The sequence below is a fragment of the Chelon labrosus genome (genome assembly GCF_963514085.1).
Source record: "Chelon labrosus genome assembly, chromosome: 4".
Taxonomy (NCBI): Eukaryota; Metazoa; Chordata; class Actinopteri; order Mugiliformes; family Mugilidae; genus Chelon; species Chelon labrosus.
In genome coordinates this window covers 494,952-518,374 of record NC_140340.1, presented here as the reverse complement: position 1 = coordinate 518,374, position 23,423 = coordinate 494,952, and the positions used below count along the sequence as shown (strand labels likewise).

At 43.8% G+C, this 23,423-nt stretch overlaps 1 protein-coding gene across 1 annotated transcript in view; it reads left to right on the top strand.

Moving 5' to 3' along the window:
- Positions 1–325: 325 nt before the first annotated feature.
- grm7 (glutamate metabotropic receptor 7) overlaps positions 326–23,423 on the top strand; it is a gene marked incomplete at its 5' end in the record, with an annotated part of 122,005 nt that continues 98,907 nt past the window's right edge. The window contains one exon of the mRNA XM_084543663.1: positions 326–820. Coding sequence (XP_084399789.1) covers positions 326–820 — 495 coding nt within the window. The remainder of the gene's footprint in view (positions 821–23,423) is intronic.

The window sequence follows — 23,423 nt, the reverse complement described above, 5'->3', positions numbered from 1 at the left end:
CTCCTCTAAAATCCTGGGATGGCTCCTCGAGCAACAAGCGGCGGTGGCGGCGGAGTGCGGCAGCAGCAGCTCTGCGCACACCTCAGAGGGATGATGCGCTGCTGAGTCCGTGGTTCGGATGCCTGGGCTCCACCTGCGGGATTACAGCAGTCCAACAGTCTGAGCTGGGAGGAGGACGAGGAGGGAGGGAGTGAATGAATGAACTGCTGGATTCTTCAAACTAGCCTGAAGTGCCTGGAGACTCGCGGAGCTTCTGCGTTGTTGTTTTTTTTTTTCCCGGTCGGAGCGTGACTGAACAGTTGGAGGGGAGGGAGCGGGACCAGCCATGGCCCCCCAACCCAAACACGCTCTCTCATTCCGGGTGCTGTGGATGATCCAGGCTCTCCTGGACCTGGCAGGCTCTCAGGAGATTTACGCGCCACACTCGATCCGTGTGGAGGGCGACGTGACGCTGGGGGGGCTTTTCCCGGTGCACGCCAGGGGGGTTCCGGGGATGCCTTGCGGGGATATCAAGAAGGAGAACGGCATCCACCGGCTGGAGGCGATGATGTACGCCCTGGACCAGATCAACGGCGACGAGGAGCTGCTGCCCAACGTCACCCTGGGCGCCCGGGTCCTGGACACCTGCTCCCGGGACACGTACGCGCTGGAGCAGTCGCTGACTTTCGTCCAGGCGCTGATCCAGAAGGACACCTCGGATGTGAGGTGCACTAACGGGGAGCCCCCGGTGTTCGTTAAGCCCGAGAAAGTTGTCGGGGTGATAGGAGCATCGGCCAGCTCGGTGTCCATCATGGTGGCCAACATCCTGCGCCTCTTCCAGGTAGGACCCCCCCCCCCCGTCTGAGACCAGGTCCTCACTGAGGTCTGGTCTTCCACATGAGAAGTTCTTTCCTCCACAGCTCAGCCTCCGTCCCCACAGTCTGCGTGTCTTGATGGGAAACCCTCCCAGAATGTATGGCTCTGAGTCCATGTTTGTGCTGGATCGGGTTCAGGTGGATCTGGTTCAGGTGGATCTGGTTCAGGTGGTGGGCTCATGTTGATTTGAAGCTAACAGCCCAGAAGCTGTTGATGCAGAGTTTTGTTCTGCTGCTGTGTCTGTGCTGGTCTCTGACTGGACAAGGAGGATCAGTGTTGTTGATCCTGTTGGTCAGGCCAAGGTCTGGATGTGTTCACTGGATCATGTCAAGGTTTTCATTTCACATGTTGCTTCATCCGTCCTGGATTCTAGTGGCAGGTTCAGGTCAGGCAAAGGAGATGTCTGCTGTTTTGGAGGAAAACCCCACAAATGATTCCCATTTAACCGTCCGCCAGGGAAACAGAACAGAAAGAGACGAGCAGCTGTTAGAATCCAGGACGATGTCCAGCTTCATGCTTCAGATTTGAAGGAGATGAATTTCTCCAACTGTTGCAGGTAAAACTCATTTAAATGGAGGATAATTCTGTGAATGCCAGACTTGTGCTGAGTGTTTTAAAGGTCAGTTATTGGATTTAGATTATGGACTTTAGCCCGACTCTGCAGACGTGACCATGCAGCTGCACACATCTCATCATTCAAGGCTTGTACTCTCTGCTCTGATTGTGTTAAAGGTCTAGAGGCTGTGAAACGCTGGGATGCTTTGTTTGAATCAGTAGAAGTCAAAGTAAAAGACATTATTATTGTTGATGGTTACTGAATAACCCTGGTTCTGTGATCTTTAGCTTTGTTTGTTAGTGTGTTCCTCTTTAGGAGCTGCTCACTGAAGACTCTGAAACGTTGCAGTCTGTATTTGTTCCATTGATTGTATTAATCATTGAGTCCAGTGTCTCTGAAACTCAGACGCTCTCGTTCACTTGTGCGTCACGGCTTCATTCCTTCTGTGAGGTTTTTAACACTTTGCTTTCAGAGTGGCTGAAAAGCTGCTTTTGAAAAGAACTTAACGGTCACAGAATGTTTTTTTTAGATTCAGACGCTGACAACCTGTTTAACACTGAGAGCAGAAAGTCTCAAATGTTTGAGAGCACACAGCAGGAAAAGCTGCAGCGTGACCTCAAGTCTGACGTCGCATCAAGATAAAGAAAAAATCAGTTTTATTTTCTTCTTTTAAGGGAGGTCTGTGTCCACGGGACTGGACATACTTTAATTTGCTTTGTGAACAGGTGTAACATATTTTTGCAAGTTTAGCTGAAGGTAAATATATAAGAAGAGAGATGATGCGTCTTCCCAACAATGCAGCTCTCAGCAGGGATTAAATAGGAGGGTAATCATTTTCCCCTGGGATCGAAAAGTCATCTGTTGCACAGCTGTTTTCACTTCATTTCACCCCTGACGTTCCTAAATGGCCTAGTTGGCACCGGAGTCACACCGCAAACACATTAAGGCTTCACTCCACGGACTGCTGCCTCCCTCGGTGGATCAGGGTTCAGGTCAGAACCAGAAAAAGATTTTTTACAGTTCAAGTAGGACAGAGCTGTGGCAGGAAGTGGGGGAGTACCAGCAGAGGAGGGGAGATTTAGCTTCCTTCTCTAATTACCTCCATTTGTTGTGGACAACATCTTAGGCCTCGTTCATACCTCACATCATCACCTGGTCTCACCTGGTCTCACCTGTCCATCTCTAAGTCCCTGTGTCTCCACCTGGTCTTAATCTAAATGTGTCTCCACATGCGTCCCCAGCCAGCACTTGAGATCTGATCTCAGTCTGTGTGTCTGTAAATCAGCAGCGCCATCATGTGGTCAGTAGAATATTGTAGCAGCTGCTGTCTCTAATGGATCTCTACCTACCGCTGGATCAGAACCATCAACAGCTGCTGGTTGACTTGGAGACATGATCCAGATGTTGGAACAAGATGGAAAGACTCTCACACGTTAAGATCTGATTGATTTTAGACTCGGATTAGACCTGAACCCTGGAAGCTTCATCCTCAGAGGAACCAGGTCTTTAATGTGACCCAGGACTCATGGTGTGTTCACACTACCAAAGGAAAGAGGTCACATGTGTGAATTTAATCCATCCTAGTGAGCATTTTGAGTAGTTTAAGGACTTAAGGTGCTCATCAATGAACGTAGAGGGAATGAATGTTGATGAGTTCAGTTGTGTTTCATAGCAGCTACAGTTCAGGATGTGAAGGTAATATTTATTTATTTATTAGTCAGTTCACAGGAACAACCTAATTGTTCTGTTGCTCATTCAATCCCAGGTTAATATTTCATCATGTAAATAAAAAAGACTCTTCTCTCAGCGTGATGCCTTCAGGTGTCTTTTCAGAACAAGGAGATTTCTGTTTCTCCTCCACAGAACAAAGAACAGCAGCTGACGTTCACGTTTAAGAAGCAGAGATACAAAAACATTGATCAGTCAATAGTTGCTATCAATGTTCTGTTGCTGGACTGTTTAGAAAGTTGACTAATAATGTTAAAGAGCCACAGAAGGAAGCAGTGACAGCCATCCTCTCAGAGTCATAATACAGTGTCTGTAGCTAATGAGCTGTAGCCTTCACGCCACCCATTAGCTCCCATTACCACCAGCACTGATACAAACAAAACACATTTATCTTTAGAAACACACCTTAATTATGTGACGCATTCGGGAGGAGGCTAGCGACTACAAAAACAACAGGAAGCTGTTGGCCAGACACGGGAGGCTACGCCATGATGAGCAGCGACCAAGAGATTTAATGAGCCAGAGTCGAGTCAAGGCCCAATGAAGAAGAGAGGAGGGAGATAAGGGGGGAGGGGTGGGGGTGGGGGGGTTAAACTGCTGCAGAAGAAGAAGAAGAACAAGTTGGTGGTGATCATCTCTTCAACCTCGCTACGTCACAGGGGTTTGGTTTTATTCACAGTTTCATTTCTGAACAGATGTTTGTTTCACATGAATCACAACAGCTGATTCATTCCTGACCTGAAACTGGAGCGAAGCTTGAGGCTCTACAGACTCAGGTCACATCAGAATCACAGTCTGGGAACATCTGGATTTCATTCTGCTCAACATCACCTGGATAGTCCTCCAACCAATCGGAGACGTGTAACTCTTCTGTCCATCACCACATTAAGCCACGCCCCCAAATGATCCGATTGGCCTCCAGGTTGGTTTAATACTAGTCATATAATTCTGAGGCAGCGAACCAGTCACACTGACACATCCACACACCAGTGCTAAGTTTTGCTCAAGGACACTTTGGCATGTGGTCTGTGTACCAGGGTTTGAACCACCAACCCTCTGGTTTATGGAAAACCTGCTCTACCTACAGTTAAACATGTGTGAGGAGTGTTTCCTGTTTATGGGACCACAGGGATTGCATTGGGCGGGGCGGGGCTGCATGTTAAAAAAAAAACAAGAAATCAGAACGATCTGCCAGTAGAACAGGAACATTTAACTAGAACCAGTAAATGTGTGTCTCCTCCAAGAAGGCCCAGATTTGTCCAAACTAGAGTTTCAGACTAAAACCAAGTAGATTAGTGTTGATCCAAGGAGAACGTGACCAGAACAGTTTAGTCAGTAGCAATAGTTTCTACTTTCCAGTCAGTACTGTCATTGCTCTGGACTGGATTTCATCTCTGACTGACAATGAAACAATGAATTCCATTTGGTCATTATCTGGTTTTAATATGTTCACAGATGCTTGAAAGAAGAAACTCTGACTCTGACAGAGTAGTTATGTTCATCTGAAACCTTGAGGATTGTTCTAGTTCTCATCTGAATCATTAACAAGTTCTAATAGTTTATTAAGAGAATTTAGGAACCAGACACTTGGAGAGAGTCACATGATCTAAAACACTAGAACTGTCTGCTAAGAAGAATGATCTTGATTTAACAGGATTCATCTCAGATAGAGTTCAGTTTTACAGTGTATCTGGTGGAACAGTTTGACATGAAGCTTTGTTCATTCAAACCTCAGGGATCCTGTCAGCGGTGCAGGCTGCAGGAAAAAGCTAATTACTTGTTTTAAGGAGTTGAACCTCAGACCTGGGTTAAACGTTGCATTAGCTTTAAATGTAAGGACTCCAGAGTGACTGAATGAAGGCGTCTGAGCAGAGATCATCCATCTGCACTTGTTTGTGAGTCCAAACACTGAAACAAGATTTTTTACAAGCTAGATGTTGTTCTATAATAAGGTTTTGACTGATTGCGTCTGTGCGGCGCTGACAGCTGTGGCCGAAGGCGTTTTGTTTTCGGGCTGTCAGTCTGTCCCGTTCTCACCGAGGGACTTCCTTCAAACTGAAGACATTAAATCCACTGAGCTGCTGCTTCCTGTCTGAGTTTCTAACTCATCCACGGGGACATGGACGGCGTCATTGTGTCAATCCTCTGTTGGACAAACAGATTCTTGTCTTCAGGTTCAGCATGGGGGAGTTCTTACCTGCAGAACTGATTCACCGTTTCATTTGATGGTGGCTTATCTTGACGTTTGTGTTGTGTTGTTAAGTTTAATGTATTTAAAGTCTCATCCTGGTATATGCACTGAGCACTAACTCAGGTTATAAATGCAGTGGTATGTGGCATCTGCCTACGTTACAGACACTTAGTTCTCTGACACAGATGTTGTTCATTTAGCTGTTTACGGAAATCTACAGGTGTTACAGTTAAATAATGAGAAAGGGCGTAGAGAGGTGGAGGAAGTACAGCCATCCTTATACACGACCTTATTTTATACTACAGCTTCTAAATGTTAACGTCACACTTGGAAACATCTCCAGAACTTACACCTGCTGAAGTGAAGTAAGGAAGTAAAAGCCCACGTCTGTTCAGGAACCAGCTTCTGAGTCAAGTCACTGATCGTCTTTGAGCCCCTTAAAAAAACATCAAGGACTTAGGACGGTCAGGATGAGGGCCCCCCCAGGTCTGCTCTCTAAAGCCGTGTCCATCATACAGTATAACTGGGACCTGAATATATTCTGGTTACGTCAGTGTCAGAAAAATACACACCTCACATTCGATCCATTTATTGTTTAACGACTAAAATATAATGAAACTTTTCACAGTAAATGTTATTCAGACATGATGATGACATATTTGTCTATAAATGAAAAACCCAATAATACTATTTAACAAATGTTCAAATTTATTGAGTGTAATTAGGGAAGATGGTTTTACTATATCCTGTCATAATTCAGCAAACACTGAGCATGACTTAACTTCAGTGTCTTGTGCTGATTGTAACTGGAAACGCAGAGAAAGACCCCAGCCGGCCAGCAGGTTAGAACCCAGAACCTTCAGGCTGCGATGCTAACCATGCTAAATGTTGCTAACACCTACTTAGAGCAGAACGTTACTGGAGACCTACCTGGTTTAGTTTTAGAGGTTTATATGAGCAGAAACACACTGATGGGGAGGAGAGCTGACATGCTAGCATATACATTAGCATCTGCTCTTAATCCCCAGGGTCTCTGTTTATTTGGGCTTCTTTAGTTACTATTGCAACACGTTGACGTATTAGAAGTAAATCAACGTTGCTGCAGCCTGAGATAAAGTCCTAGTTAACACAAAAGGGTCAAACTGCTTTGGTCAATACAATTAGTGAGTCCAGACAGATCCAGTCTACTGTCCAGAGACTAACCGTTCAGCTGACGGAGCGGACTAATTGTCGCGGCTCTAAGCTGTGGACGTGAATGAGAGTGTGTTTGTGTCCTGTCTGTCCTGAGATTTCCTGCAGCCTCATGCGAGCTCTTCTGGATGACTGACCCGATACAGAGTCTGAACTGGATTCCTCTGAGGCTCGCCTTCATGTGGACATTCCTCCCAGACAAATAAATCCTATTTCACACAGTATCTAACCGTGAGAGAGGCTTTACCGCCGTCTGCGGCTGTAATCTGTGTCTTTTGGACTCCTAGCTTCTGGACACAGACGTCCTGGACAAGCATTTCTCACCCTCCACTCTCTGAAGTGCCACTACAAAGATGGTTGACAGTGAGGGGACTTTTAAGGCATCAGCAGCCCTTAAAAGTCCCCTCACTGGCTGTAGATGCCACAGAGGCCATCAGAGAGAACAATGGAACACAGAAACACTTCTAGGCGACGTCTTCAGAGTCACCAAGAAGTTTAGGAGTTTTATCTCAACTTTTTCTTTTGCTTTCCTGGGAGAACTGTCCGTTTACTCCACTGCAGAAACTACGATTAATGAATACGAATGACTAACACTCTGCATTATTATTATTCTTCCATGCACCACAGTGTTTTGTTAATGGAGTTCCTGCAGGACTGTGGAACGAGTCATACATCATCCAGTATCACAGGCAATAAAAGAGCAACAGAGTGTCTGCAGGTCCTGAAACGTCTTAAATAACTCTCAGTTTACTTCATTTAAAAAGGCTTTGAAATTGTTCTGCAAGTTTCCTGTTGGCAGCTGAAGACACTAAAACTAAATGATCATGTTTAGGCCTGCGTTCAGTTCATCTTTTATTATTTCAGTTAATGCATCGACTATTTCTGGAGGAGAGTTAGGGTCAGCTGATAACACAACGTGTCCTAATATATTACATTCAAACATAATGATGACAAATTTAACATGATATCTATGAATGAAGAACACGTTTCACATTTTAGGTTCAACCAAATGATTCTATTCAACAAAAGCTCAGATTTGATTCAGTGTAATAAAGAAGGATGCACAGAAAGACAGGGAGGAGTGACATTACAAATTAAAACAGGAAGTAGCAAAATAGAAACCTTCACAATAAAACTGAACGTGCAGGAGAACCCAAACAGAAAAGACAAAGAAAATGAACCTCAACAAGCTAACATTAGCTCAAACAATGTTAGCCTAAGCTAGTTGATGTTAACCTAAACCAGCTAACATGTTATTTTGGAGCTTTGAGTCTTTGTGTTTCATCTCTGTTCAACACTTCTTTCTCCACGTTGGTGTTTCTTTAATCTGTGTTTGGCTTGAAGTCCAGAAAGACTCTTCAGAGACGCCACATTTAAATTTGACCTAATTATCATTTTCTACTAATTGATCTGCTAAAGGTTGCTAACACGCTTAGAGTGGAGCGTTCATGGAAATCTACCTGGTTTAGTTGTAGAGGTTGATATGAGCACAAACAAACTGATGGAAAGCAGCGCTGACACGCTAGCTGTTAGCATCACCATTAGCATCACCATTAGCATCACCATTAGCATGTCTTCTAGACTCTTTGTTGAGTTCCTGTCTTAAACACACCTCACATTAACATCTGTCCCGGCCAATCAGATCACATCTCTCCATCTTTAAGTTCCTGTCTTCACACCTGATATTAATTAAAACGTGTCTCACACAGACATTTAACGTCCAAACTTTGTCTCAGAGGTTACACATTAGAAACAGAAACGTAAACTGCTCCAGTTTAAATGGTCCCAGTCATCAGGAGCGCTGCATTATGGCTCCCAGCAGCCCAACATTAAAGTCTTATTAAACCCAATCAGCATCTCTCAGCAGCGGGACGCACAGCACCAATCGACCCTCAGTAATGCGTGAGACGACCACGGCGGCGGGACTCTGCGGGTGATTTGTCGAAGCCTTTGACCCGCTGCTTGTGGCAGCAGCGAGCCTCCTGCCAGTTCACAGCTGTGAAACGTCGCCGTGGTATTTATGGTACATTATGTTTAACGGCACAAAGAGGTCACTGCTGCGTTCACGCTCTTTTTCTCTGCTGATGCTCATGATGCTTGTTGCCGTGGATACCGCTCGGCACAGCAATTAATTACAGATCAGTGTATTGGTTTTATGGTGGGACAATGAACTATTAATTAATCGTCGGCTGTAGCAGCTCTATGCGGCTACAGTATCTGCAGTAGTAAAAGCACTTGAGTGTAGATAATAAGTAATAGAAGATAAAGATCCTCCTAGAACTTGAGTAAAACGTACGTTAGCTGCTAAAGTCTCTCACTCAGCGGTGTAGGAAACGACAGCGTAGCTCTTCAGACAACAAGATGCCCGTCAAGTCTCTTCCTGGAGTCAGAGATCTCCAGAGACAAAGTGTTTCAGGATTAAAGTGTTGTCATGGTCGGTTCAGAGACACCACCAGCTGCTCGTCCAGCAGGGTCGTCACCGTCCAACATCCAGGTTCAGATTCTTAAGACCCTCATCTCTAAAACTTTAAACACATAAAAACTAAAAGTGTTTTTTGTGATTGATTCTACATCAGCTCTGAACCACATGGTGACTTGACTGACAGAATCTGAGCCCTGTGACTCTATTACATACATGGTCCACCATGATCAGACTGGTGGACTCTAGGTGTAGAGGTTGTGGTGGTAACCATGGTAACCTCTACTAATCATCATCAGGTGATGAGTTTCCAGGAGGGACAGAAACATGGCGGTAGAAAAACAAGATGGAGACATCTTGGTCGTCTTCTAAGACTCTAGACATTCAGGACTGGAGGAGGACATGGAGGAGGACATGGAGGAGGACATACTACTACTACTACATCTTCTTCTTCTGTTCTATTTCCAGTAGATGTGATGCTCCTCTTCATCAGTAAAGTTTTCTAGTGATTAAAGTTTTGATGTAAACTCATCTATCTGATCGTCTCCATGGAAACAGTTCATCTCTGGTCAGATTATGTCCGTTAATAGAATGTGTTTCTGGTCCAATATAAACTGTCCAGTCCAGTCTTTGGCGGAGACGTTGCTCATTACCTCGTGGTTCTGTCACAGTTAAAGTCAGAGGAATCCCCTCGGTACACTACATCCTCTGAGGAACGTGAGCGTCCGGGTGGTTGGAGATGTCTTGACGTGACCAGCGCTGGCGGCCCTGCAGCGTCGCCGCCAGCCGAGCCGAGCCGAGCAGAGCAGCGCCTGGATTCACAGCGGGAGGAATGAAAGCATCGCTCGGCCCTCACACTGTCAGAGCTGCTCAGACTGCTTCACTGATTCAATGAAGCTCTTTAGCCCAAGGTGCACAGTTGCTCTACTTTTGACTTCTGGATTGTATGTTGACTTCCTTCCTGCTAAACCCTGGTGAACTCATCTTTGAGGAACTTAACGAATCTGTGATGATTAACACGGGGATCTGCATCTGGACGGTAGAGTCACACCAGACACAAGCCCCTCAGTTTTCTACTCAAACACTTTGAGAATCTCCACGAGGAATGAAAGAATAAGAGAGCACCACAGAGGCCATTGTGTTTAGCAGAGATGTAGAATGATGATCTGGGACAGAGCAGCAGCTACGTGCTCTAATTAATGATTTCATTCAGTCCATGAGCCCTGTTTGAAGTCCTTGTTCCTTTTTTGTCTCATTATACAATGATGCTATTATAATCTGACTCCTCTATTCTCCTCTTCCTTCTCATTCTGCTCTTATTTTTATAGATTTTTATGTAACCACTGTTTCCAGAGCAGATTAACCTCAGCTGAAATGAAGTATATGTATAATATAACAAACTACAGTATATTAAGATTTATTCAGATGTTCTTGTTCCTCAGAGGAATCATCCCTCTGGAGTTTTTATCCAGAGCAACCAGTTCTTCTGATGATGAACTAAAAGTATTAATTAATAATTAATTATGAGAAGACCTGAGATTGAGGGATGGATGAGGGACAGAAGATGAGTTTTATGAAGCTGATTATCAGTCTGAGCTGATATTCTGACTGTCAGCTGTGGTGTCAGGAGGAGGAACCGGATGTTTAGCATTTGTTTTACAGCTTCTAAGAACTTTATGACTCAAAACAGTCTGAAAGTAGATGAAGGGAACCCAATGAAATACAAGATGTTTCTGGTAACTGCTGATCAGTGGTCTACAGCAGCTTGGAGGAATTTTAGCCCATTCCTCAGAACAGAACCACTTCAGTTCTGAGATGTTGGTGGGTTTCCTCACATCAACTGCTTGCTTCAGGTCCTTCCACAACATTTCTATTGGATTAAGGTCAGGACTTTGACTTGGCCGTTCCTAAACATTCATCTTGTTCTTCTTTAACCGTTCTTTTGTAGAACCACTTGTGTTCTTGGTTCTCGTTGTCTTGCTGCATGACCCAGTTTCTCTTCACATTCAGCTCCTGGACAGATGTCCTGACATTTTCTTTTAGAGTTCACTGCTAGAATTCAGAATTCATTGGTCCATCAATGAGGACAAGCCGTCCTGGTCCAGATGCAGCAGAACAGGCCCAAACCAGGACATTAGCACCCCCATGTTTGATGGAGGGATGAGGTTCTGATGCTGGAATGATGCAGTGTTGGTTCATCTCATTTAAACCAAACTATTCTACTTTGGTCTCATCTGTCCACTAAACACTGTCCCAGTAGTCTTCTGTCTTGTCCTCATGATGCTGATGAAACTGCCAACTACCTGATATGTAATATTGTCTCATTCCCCTGAATAAACAAGAACACCAGTCTAATATATCTGTTTCATCTGTTGACTGGGTTCTATCTTTGTCTACTTTCAGGGATTGTGTGAAAATCTGTTGATGTTTTGAGTCTTTTTCTGATGGATTGAAAAGCTTAAAGCAGCTCTGTATGTTCAGATTTCTTTGTGATTAATTTTTGTGCCCAAACTAAAACTGTTGAACGCGTCTGGTTTCAAACTCACCACCCTACACACTGAGAAAACCTCCGACTTGAACTTCTCGAGTGCTTTGAGGTTTCTCTTATCTATGATACAAACTCCTCTTCAGCCTTTTCCTGCTCTCTTTCCAGTCAGCCCTCTCTGCTCGCTCTTGTCTTTCTTCTTCTGCTCATTAATGTCATAAACTGGGGTTAGCGCTGGGACCGCTCGTCAGCCAGTCGCTGTCTTCCTCGTTGGTGCTGTAACGAGGATTCCCCCTGGAGGAGGGAAGCTGTCAGAAACAGTTCCAGGCTCCTGGTCGCTGGTCTCAATCCTCTGAGTGTTAACTGATGACGCAGAATGACGCCAACGGTCGAGGCTCCTCTCTGACATCCGTCAAGTCCAAAACCATCCGTCCGTTTCACCGTTAATTCCCAGTGACAGCAGGATGATCGCTGACCTTTGTCTCTCACGTGTTCACGTCATCATTCTCCTTCTAACCAGCAGCTTGTATTGTCTCTGGGGAGTTCATGTAAACGTCCACCTTTCAGGAGCTGGACGTTGTTTCAGTTCTTAACACGGTTTCATGGACTGAGCTGAGCTGCAGTCAAAGCTTTACGCTGTGATGTGCTCTGGACTAATCTGTGAGGCTCCCTGCAGCGAGGCTGACTCTGGAGGAAGGTCTTAAAGAATAAACCAGTCACAAGTCGTCTTTCTTTCTTCTTTCTTTCTTTCTGCTGCTTCCTGTTGTTGTCCACATCATCCTTACCGTCTCTGAGCAGAAAGTCAATGAATTAAAACTACTTTCTATTGACTAAATCCAGCTCAGTGCTTCCCAACACAGGGACTTGGGCCTTTCGAGGGGTCGCCAGAGCACTCTGAGGGGTCATGAGATGATTTAAGAGGTTTTATACGGCTGCTATCAGTTTACAAGATAAACTATTTCAGTAATAAACATTAATATGTTTGGAGGTGTAGGAGAATAAACTGTTTCAAGAAGAAACACGTTTTCAATAAACTTACTAAATTTAAACAGATTTTGAGAAACTTCAAACAGCCACCAAAGATTTGGTTTCTCTTGGTTTAGTGTCCCATTATTTCATGTCTTCTGTGCAATATCTTCATTTTTAGTTGAACTTGTGTCTAAAGCAGATAAATTAGTTTCTAGAAGTCAATGTTTAAATTAGATCGAGGATTAAATTTCCACCAAACCAAGATGGAGACGACCAGAGACGTCACACTGAGCTTCACAACCAAGATGGAGGAGGTTTCATGCTCATGTTCAAACTGAACAGACTTCCTCCACTGATTCCATTTTCAAATATCTTCAACAAAATGACAAATATAAAAGATCAAATGAAATAAACGTTCCTTGTTCACTGAACTCTTGGTGAATGCAGCACAAATTACTGAGCATATAAAAAGCCCAAATTAAATTTAACCTGGAGGAAAATGGTGCTGATTATAAACCCATTAAATTAGAATTTAACGAGGTAACTGTAATCAATTAGTTTGACATTGATTTTGCTCCCGCCTGACGAACAACAGTAGGACTCTAATCAGCAGGACATGAATGGAGAACAATGGCGGCCTAATTGAACGGCGCAGAGTCGGACTCTGAACATTTATTTGTTCCATGTGAACAGAACGAGGAGGAGAGAGAAGCTGCTGACGATCTTTTCACTGTACTTATAAAGGCCTCTGACCCTTTCTGTCCTCTGGGGGCTTCCATACTTGTGGTTTTACTGTTTTCACTGTTAGAGTCAAAGAAACAAGATGTTTGTGGAGACACAGGTGAGACCAGACTGGAGATGATCTGGAGATGAATTTAAACGGTCACTCTGTCTCACCTATGTCTGATCTCTGGTGTAGATCTTAGTCTGGTTGTAGTTTTGATCAATCTGAATTTGATCACTTTCTAAGTGGTCTTCCTGAGACTGGACTGATTTTTTTTTGTGTGTGTTTTTCATTTGAGCTGAAAGCAAAGAGAAACCTTTCACAAATCTGTGATCAGCAGCTTCAGCCTCGACTCTCAGTCAGTTTTTAAATTCTGAACACAAAGGAAAAAGTCTTTGCTGTCTTCTTCATCTTCTTCTTCTTCTTCTTCTTCTTCTTCTTCTTCTTCTTGTGCTGATTCACGAGAGATTATCTGACATTTCTGTCATTTCACAGCAGAGAAGAAACATTTCACATCTACAGAGCATCTCTGCTCGTCTCAGTTTGTCAGAGCCAGGACAGAAACAACAATGATTCATGTAAAAATCTCTTTCACTGTTTTGGAGCTGGAGTTTTTGGTCCAGATAAACTGTGTTTCATCCCACAGAGGTGGACAGTGTCAAGTTATCACGGATTAGAGGGACACAGCAGATGGAGCAGTCGGTGAACTGGGTCCTGGTCGTCACTGATGAGATTCGCTGTGAATCCTCACACGGTCACAGTCACAGTGTCACAGCAGAAATCCTCTCATTCTGAAAGGGTCTCGTTCTTCCTGTTGAACCTGCTCTGATTTCTCTGAACACTGATAGAACATCGTTCTAATGTTGTTTTTAACCTCGGTCTGGTTCATGGTCACAGCGTCGCAGTCCGTTTTTATGGCTTCTAATTAGGGATGCAAGCAATTAATCGATTATCGATTAATTGTCGATAAGAAATTACTCGATTAAAATTAATTAATTGCAATTAATTGCATTTTGAACCCGTAATTCCCCGGCAGTCCTCGTGGGGGCGCTCTTGACGCCAGACGTACTTGATGCACACACGGGAACACAAGCGAAGCAGGGCTCTGACGACAACAACAGACAAACGAGAAGCGGTACACTGACAGGATGAAGAGGGCAAAAGTTGGTCAATGACGACAACGACGCCAAATGCACAATATGTGGAAGTATTTTAAAGTACAACAACTCCACAACTTCGTTAAATTACCACCTAAATATGTCACATTCAGCCGTGCTACAAACAACGAGTGGTTCAGAATATGTTTGATATGCTACCAAAATGTTATTCCCTGCCCTCAAGTAAGCTCAGAATAAATCTTTAATTAGCCCTCTCGTGCATAGCGGTCACAACAGTGGACAGCTACTAAAAAGTAATTTTCTCTTTAATGCAATGGTTTCTACGGTGGAAGTGCATATCAGCCTCTAGAGTGCTCTCTGCTGCCCTACTCCATTGAGATCTTTTCAGTGGTGAGTCGGTGTAACTGCAAGTAAACTTCCTCTGAATCCAACGTGGCCACTAAAAAGCCATCCGTGCCGACCACTGCTGGTATATCCTGTCAAAGCTTCTATTCTTGAAGAACCACATAGGTAAAAAAAAAAAATATGATGATATACAGTAACATCTAAGGAAGCATATTATCCGTTTGGAATATGAAATTTTTACTTCCAATATGTAGAAAAATACATTTAACCATGTGTCCAATGAAGTGGACATCATGCATCACCAAGTATATTTTTAACACAAGTCATGTAATTGCTTCACTGTTTCTTGTGACTGTTTTGGTTACAAGTCAGTGTATAATTGTTCTATTTAAAATATAACTTTTTGTGCAGATTAGCTGTAGTTTGTGTTACTATACTAATTATTTTATAATTAATTAAAGATTTATTCTGAGCTTACTTGAGGGCAGGGAATAACATTTTGGTAGCATATCAAACATATTCTGTAGATAGAACCTATTCAGAGGGAAATTCAGCCTCTCAGAAAAATTGCCGCTTATCAATTAATCGATCATCGATCGATAAGATGAAACAACTATCGATTAATGAATTACTCGATAATTTGCATCCCTACTTCTAATCAATAACTTGATTTATTTCAAAGCTGCTAACGACTTCTGTGGAGGTCAGAGAGCCTGACTCTGACTGCTCCGTCAGTCTAGAAGGAATTCATCAGTAGATGCTTCAGGTCTGAAACACAAACTAAGAGCTTCACTGAGTCCTCGTCTTCTTGGACCTGGTTGGTTTGACGCTGGTAGAATCTGCTGCATCCAGATGACCGCTGGACATCTTCCTTTCACCGAAAACAAACAAAAATAAAGTCCTCCACCAATCAGAGCACTAATTAACGTCAACCATCTCCTCAGGTATAAAAGCAGACTGGTCCAGAGCAGTCTCCAAACATGGACAGCGTCTCTGCAGAACAAAGCTGGTGTCCCACTGAGCAGAGACGCTGATTAAACAACATGAAAGACCTGGAGACATGTTTAGATTCAGTCTGCTACAGTCGTCCAATGAAACTGAGACTTTTCATTATATTACAAACAAATAAGTTTCACTGACTCACAACAGCAGCTATACATTTATGATTATTAATAACACTGAGAGCTGACGAGCTTTGTTTCAGGTTCACTTTGACTCATTTCCTGGTTTGTGTTTGTGAACTGAGCGTCTGTTGTTTTGCGAGCGCCGGCCTCGGGGCCTGTACACCAACGTAGTGCTAATAATGACAGCAAACAAGGAGAGGGAGGAAGGAAGAGAACTCTAATGATGACGAGAACAGAAGCAGGCACCAATGTTGTCCTGCAGGATCCTCTGCAGCTCAACACAGAAGAAGGTCTGTCTGGAGCCCAGTCACTTTGACTCTCAGCATCTGAACCATTTATAGAGTTTAGCCTCATTGTCATCCAACCTGGGACGTCCCAGATCTGGTCCTAAATGTCCTAGAGTTGGTCTCCTGTAGCTTCCTAAAGTCTGTCCTTGTCTTCCTTGTCTTCTCCTAGAGTTGGTCTCCTGTAGCTTCCTAAAGTCTGTCCTTGTCTTCCTTGTCTTCTCCTAGAGTTGGTCTCCTGTAGCTTCCTAAAGTCTGTCCTTGTCTTCTCCTAGAGTTGGTCTCCTGTGTCTTCCTAAAGTCTGTCCTTGTCTTCCTTGTCTTCTCCTAGAGTTGGTCTCCTGTAGCTTCCTAAAGTCTGTCCTTGTCTTCCTTGTCTTCTCCTAGAGTGGACTGGATTCAGTCCAATAAATCTTTCAGTCAAAGTTAATGTAGTGTGGAGAGGGTAGCTGGTACCTTGTGTTCTCTACTCCAGAAATGTTCTGGTCATCCAACGCTGCCATAAACTCCCTAACCCTCTCTGGAAGATGTTTCTCCTTGACGCTGTCTCCAGGAAACTTTTCTCTTCTTTTAAACGTTCAGTGTTTGTTGTTGTTGTTTGGGTGCAGCCTTTGACTGAGTGGACTCCATGATTCTGTTTAGATGATCAACTACTACCACCTCACCACACATCCACATTACACTAGTTACTGACTAACAGAGGACGACCTTCATGGTAGAACCAGGGTTCCAGTTCTTCTTCATCTGGGATCTGAGCAGCGTTGCAGAAGTTTTGATGGGACAGCGATGTGGTTTAGGTTATGGCAGACCTAAAGCACCTACCGTGTTTAAATCTGTAAATGACTGTTTTTTAGTTATCGACCAATAACAAAACAGATAGCTAACATAACAATCTAGACACTTTTAAAGAATGACCTGTCAATAAGTTAAAGATGCTCTAAGTCAGACTGTCTTCCTCCGTCCACTAAATGTCTCTGGTGTAAAGTTTATCTGGAGTCTCTCTGTTGGGAACTGATTCTGCTCCAGTAAAGATCTGCCGGACCAGTCAGATTGTGAGGGCGGGGCTTAATGTGGTGATGGACAGAAGAGTGACAGTAGTCATAGATGTCTCTGATTAGTTTAAATGTCTCTGATTGGTTGGAGGACTGTCCAGGTGATGTCATTCTCTGTTATAATGAAATCCAGATGAAGTGAGAGCAGCTGGTTTTATTATCATCCATTCTGTGTCAGAGCTTCCTGGTCGCTCTCCTCCCCCGTCCTCTGTCTCCTTCTCCACATTAGCTTTATATTCTTTTTTTTTTTATCTATTTCCCCCACTATTAAAGTGATTTATCTTCTGCGTTACACTTCTACAATTGTGAATTAATTATGGATCAGGCCATCATGTCAGCGGAGCAGCAGACCTCTGCAGACGTTCACACACACAGAACTCATTTTCAGGCTTTGCAGCAGTGATCTGCTCGTTTCATGGCCGTCTGAACTCAGAGGAATTATTTTCTCTGCTTATATCCTCACGTGTGTTCACTGCCGAGCCTTCACATGAGGAGGCGTCTGATTGGTCCTCCCTCCAGTCCTCAGCAGGCCAGAGTCACAAAGAGACACCTCGTTGCATCAGGACGTCCCAGCAGACAATGGTGGTGTCCAAGTTCAAAACGTTCTTCAAACAAATAAAAAGACAAAACTGTCCAATCTGAGCTGCTGTGTTTTAGTAATTAATGTTAACACTGAACCCGCTAACATTAGCTTCAACCTATTAAATTTAGATTCTCTAACAGGAAACAGGACGTTACTGGTTGTTAACGTCAGGAGTCCAGCTCAGACAGAAATAAGACTCAGATCTGCTGATAACCATCATTTTCACTTCAAAGGCTCAGTTTTAAATGACTGCTGTTGAGATATGAGCTTATACGTTAAAGGAGTCACTTGAATCCTGATATTTCTTAAAGAAGGAGCCTCTTGATTCAGGTGAAACCGTCTGACCTGATTTAACAGTTTTGAGAGGAGCCTGATAATCAGCTGGATTAGCCCTGACGGATTTCACATCGTTCTCCTCGAGCTCTCGTCTCATTTCTATGTTCAGACGGTGGAAATTAAGTCAGACAACCGTCCAGCGGGGCCTCATCATGGCCAGACCTACCACGGCTGGGTCAGTCCAATTAAAAGGTGTCAGACGATGTCTAATCCACAACACCCCCCCCCCCCCCCCCCCCCCCGCCCCCAGCTCTAATAACCAGTCACAATATCTGCCTCACTGCTTCATCCTTCTTCATCCTAACATTTACTTTCTGTAAATGATGAAATACAACATCTTCATAATGAAGTTACATGAACGTAAAAGCCAGAAGGTCAGGTCTCTGTTCTGTACCAGCACTCAGTGTGACCCAGAGGCTTCCTGTCTGTGGTCTCTTCATATCGTTGTGGAACAGTAAGTCCAGATCTTTTAGATCAGTTATGACACGTTAGCAGTTAGCACGTCGTTCACACAACCAGTGACGAAAGCTACAACTTGGTCAGTGTCACCATTGTTGGTGGTTTTGAAGCAAACAGTTGAAACCTTCTCAACTTAGCATCAAGTACCAGACGCCATCTTATCGCCTACATTAGACATGTGTTCAAGCTCTCAGTGTTAGTGTGGAAATAGTATGAACCTTTGTGACAGTTACATCAAACAGCCCCCCCCCCCCCCCCCCGCCGCCCTCCTCCTCCTCCTCCTGCATTCAACCCCTTCATTTTCTCCTCATCTTCCTCCCTGACACCGTCTCCAAGTCTCATCTCTGACAAGAGTAATAGCAGGTTGTGTTGTCAGCACCACATTACTTTATCTTTATTATCATCTGTGTTAAGAAGTCATCAGCTGTGTTGTGAAAGCTCTCAACAAAAACACATCTTTACAACAAGTGGTCTGAAAGATTAGAACTCACCAAACTTTACTTCCTGCTCCCATGGACCCTCTGAGAGTCTGAAAAGACGTCAGACTCTGACACAACGACAGGAAGCTTCCAGATTCAGACGCCAGCGTTCAGCAGTAATTCATCTGTTCAGTGTCAGGTTCAGATGAAGCGTCTGACAGGAGCAGAAATGTTTATTCATGTAATTAGTTTCACTCTGATCTTCAGGAAGTCTTTATCCGGGCGTTGAGGCTGAGGATGCTGGACGTACAGCAAACAGACGAAAACAACATCGTCTTCATCAGTCACAGCAACAAATACACAGACACAGCAACAACAGGGATCAACCTGCTGGACTGATTTATTATTTCATACAGGGCTAAGGACACATGATGATTCTGTGGTCATTCTTTTGATTTTCTTGCTTTGACCGTCTCATTTATTGACACATCATATAAATCCAAAAGGACAGAAGTCATGTTTTTTCTGGAAACAGCAGAACATGGACGTCCTACGTCGCAACGTCCTACGTGTGTTTGAGGAAGTATTTCAGACATAACTCTACTTGATCTTCTGACTGAAAATGTTTTTATCGTGTGGTCGGCTGCAGGAGAAAGAAATCATTCTGTATTCTACTCTTTTATTGTCTCTGTTTACCGGCTACTCACAGTGGAAAGCTTGGTGTTGTGATGATTAGGAAATGCCTGGCGGAGGAATTATTATGCTGGAGGTAATGATATCTGGCTCAGTGCAGGACTTTGTGGGTAATTTACCCAGAGTATGAGGCCATTGTGTTTCCAGCCAGCAGCTCCACTGTTGGTGTTTGAGAGACGACTGGACCTCGGCTGAACTGCTGGGACGCTCTGGACTGAAGACTGGGTCTGAAATAGATCATCAGCAAATAACTAATGAGCTCTCTTCAGATTGTCAGTGACGTCTGAGGTTTAATGGATGAGTAAACACTGTCACACTGAACAGAGTCTGGTAATATTTGGATTCCATGATGATCCAGAGAAAAAATACCTGTCCCTCCTCATCGACTGGATAGTCCTCCAACCAATCAGAGACATTTAAACTACTGTTACTCTTCTGTCCATCACCACATTAAGCCCGGCCCCCAATGATCTGATTGGCCCAAGGCCAAACAGAATCAGTTCCCGACTTTTTGACTACGGCCTTTATGACTGAGACTCTGCACAGACATCCTGATCCTGACTGGACCATGTTCAGGTCCAAGGACGACAACGTGTCACTGACAGCTGGACAAACACGGTGATAAATCAGCAGCAACTTTTCTCAAAGATATTTCACCTCTCATCTGAAACATTTACTCAGTTTTTGTCCCAGGCGTCAAAAGTTATCCAGATGTCCAGTATCAGGGCCATTCCAGTCATTTTTAAAATGATCAGATCAGATCAGGCTTCAGCCAAAGCTGCCAAAGACAATACTAATAAATAGAACCCAGTGTCTAACCGTGTGCTGTGTAAATGAAGTTAGTCCTCTGTTAGTCAGCGACTAGTGTAATGTGGATGTGTGGTGAGGTGGTAGTAGTTGATCATCTAAACAGAATCCATGGAGTCCACTCAGTCAAAGGCTGAAGTCTTCTGAACTGTCTGCAGTAAACTCAATGTCTTCACTGTCCAGGCATTTCCACCAACACAGGGTCTGAATAAAGGAGAGCCATCATTATTTTGTTGTACGTCACTGACAATAGAAGCATTCTGATTCAGCTGGTTTTTGATGGTCGACCGACAAAAACAACAAAACATAAAACAAACAGTGTCATTAAAAAAAAAGGCTAATTTACAAGTACATAGAAATGAAGAAAAGAAAAAACAGACTTCAACAGAATGAGCATGACTTATTCAATATGACAAATCAATGGAAATGGTCGTCATCCTGCATGGGCGTCTGGACGGTTTACAATCAACAGACTTCAAACCATATTTGTAAGACGTTCTGATTTATCAGAGAAACTGTAAAAGCCCCGTGGAGCTCATATATCTCATTAAAAACATGTTCACGCGTCATCGCCGTCCTGACGTCTTGTTTTACGAGCTCTCGTCCAAGGAAACATGGAAGTGACACATTTGAACGAGAGCGTAATGAAACGTTCTCGCTGCGTGGCACCTGCTACAGCTGTTGTGTGTAGGAGTCTTCGTTAATGTATCGCCGCATCGTTGGAATTAATAGTGATGAAATATTCTGCAGAACCATCTGGCAGCCTGTTAAGTCATGCATCAGAAGCAGCGGGGAGGGGAGCTGATTAGAAAATGTTGCTGGAAAGGAACTAATGCGTGAATTTATTTGACGTGACGTTGATGTGAGTGAACATCCGGACAAGTCTTTTCTGTTTGAGGAGACGAATGAAGCCGTTGAATTCACAGCAAGATCCAGAAAAATGTGTCTGGAGATATTGTCTGTCCAGAGTATGTCAGGAGACATCTGCACAGAGACAAACTGACAGTAGAGACTCAGAACCACCACAAACACATTTAAAACCACCTTAAAGACAAACAGACACCACTCAGAACGAGCCCAGAGAGACACAAACCATCATGGAGACTCAGAGCAGCTTCAAAAACACTGTTTGGTGCCTGATTCAGTTCAGAGCGATCCAAAATGACACACCCCTCCTCCTCCTCTCCTGGTTGGTTTCTTCCACTTCCTGTTTGAGTTCATGCGGCCATCTTGGCAGGTGCAGAACCTTTTGAGAGCCAGAGGACAGACTGTGGAGTGACGACCAAAGAACAAAGGTACAACGTGATTTAACTCCAGACAGCGGCCATGTTTGTTGTTTGTTCATTTTAAACTGGTTTGTTTATTGAACCTATGAGACTCCAGCGCTGTTAGTTTGATATTACTATGAATGTTTATGTGAGTTTGGTCCAGTTTCATTTCGTTTCCTTTAACCCAGTATTCAGTCTACTCAGTGACTCATTTTAGGTGTTCATATGTTGTAAATTTATGTTTTTAGCCATGACTAGCCGGGCCTGTCTCAACAAATGCTTTAGTCACTGTCAGTCGGCCTTTAAAGTTATTTCCTATCAACATCTTTTACAACAGGCGTGATAGCAAACTCTAAACAGCTGGCAGCCATTTTATTGTAAAGAAACCATTTGATTGGCCTAAACAAGCTAATGTTAGCTATGTCATTAACCTGGGTAACATTAGCTGCTACATTAGCCTAAACTAGCTAACAACAGCCTTAGAGATAACTAATTCAAATCCACATCTTCTCAGATGATGTGTATGACTACTTTTACTCTTCTGTCCATCACCACATTAAGCCCCGCCCACATGATCTGATTGGCTGATTTTCCTCCACTGTGCTTGTGCATTAATTTGATGACTGGTTGAGCTCTTGTGAGATTGTCAGTCCTTTGCTTGATACAGAATGGGGTAAAAGTTGCCCTGGCTGGAGGCTCTGAGGGTAAAACCCTTCCATTGCCAATGACGTGTTGTTTGGTTGTCACATGTGACCACTAGTGTTTAATTCTATACAAACTTGTAATCAGGACGTCTTGTTCTGGAAGTCATAACATCAGGTCTCTTAATGAACGAGGTGCTTTGCTGACTCCAGATCACACAGCTGGAGGCAGATTCACATCTGTTCTCTTTCTTGAACATCCTGAATGCATCATGCAAAGCTACATCCATGTAAAGATGGACCTTCTGTGAGCAGCTGCTGTAATAATGCCCACATATATGTTAACGTCATGGATAACCCACAGGGCTCATTCACCTAAGACCCGTTTTCTGGTGTTGGGCGTCTGGTGTTTGTGGTGCTAACAGTAGCTCCTCCTAGCTTCCTAGCCTCCCAGCTAACAGGAGCTCCTCCTAGCTTCCTAGCCTCCCAGCTAACAGTAGCTCCTCCTAGCTTCCTAGCCTCCCAGCTAACAGGAGCTCCTCCTAGCTTCATAGCCTCCCAGCTAACAGGAGCTCCTCCTAGCTTCCTAGCCTCCCAGCTAACAGTAGCTCCTCCTAGCTTCCTAGCCTCCCAGCTAACAGTAGCTCCTCCTAGCTTCCTAGCCTCCCAGCTAACAGTAGCTCCTCCTAGCTTCCTAGCCTCCCAGCTAACAGGAGCTCCTCCTAGCTTCCTAGCCTCCCAGCTAACAGTATCTTAGTTTAAAGCGTTTATTAGGGGAAGTTCAGTTTTATATTTCTGGGTTAATCAAAGGCTTTATCATCTATGCTGGTTACTTTAATCACCTCTGAATTCCTCCTTGTCCTGGCTGCTGTTAAAGTTTGAGCTGTTCATGTTTTAATCAATAGTGATCCAAACTATCTGTTTGGTTTTACTTAAACCTTTCATCCATTTCCTTTAACCTCTCCATAACAGATTACCAGATTATCTGGTAATGTGAGACGTTTCCAGATCCCCTCAGACTCATTAGTATGACACATGTCTGATATTTAGGATTTAAAATCTGGAGGATCATTTTCACAAATACTAGTGAGAAAACCGAGTTTATGACGACATGACTGATTATTCTAGAGCTCTAGGCTAACGTTAGCTAGCAGACTAAAATCTCTGTTGTTCTAT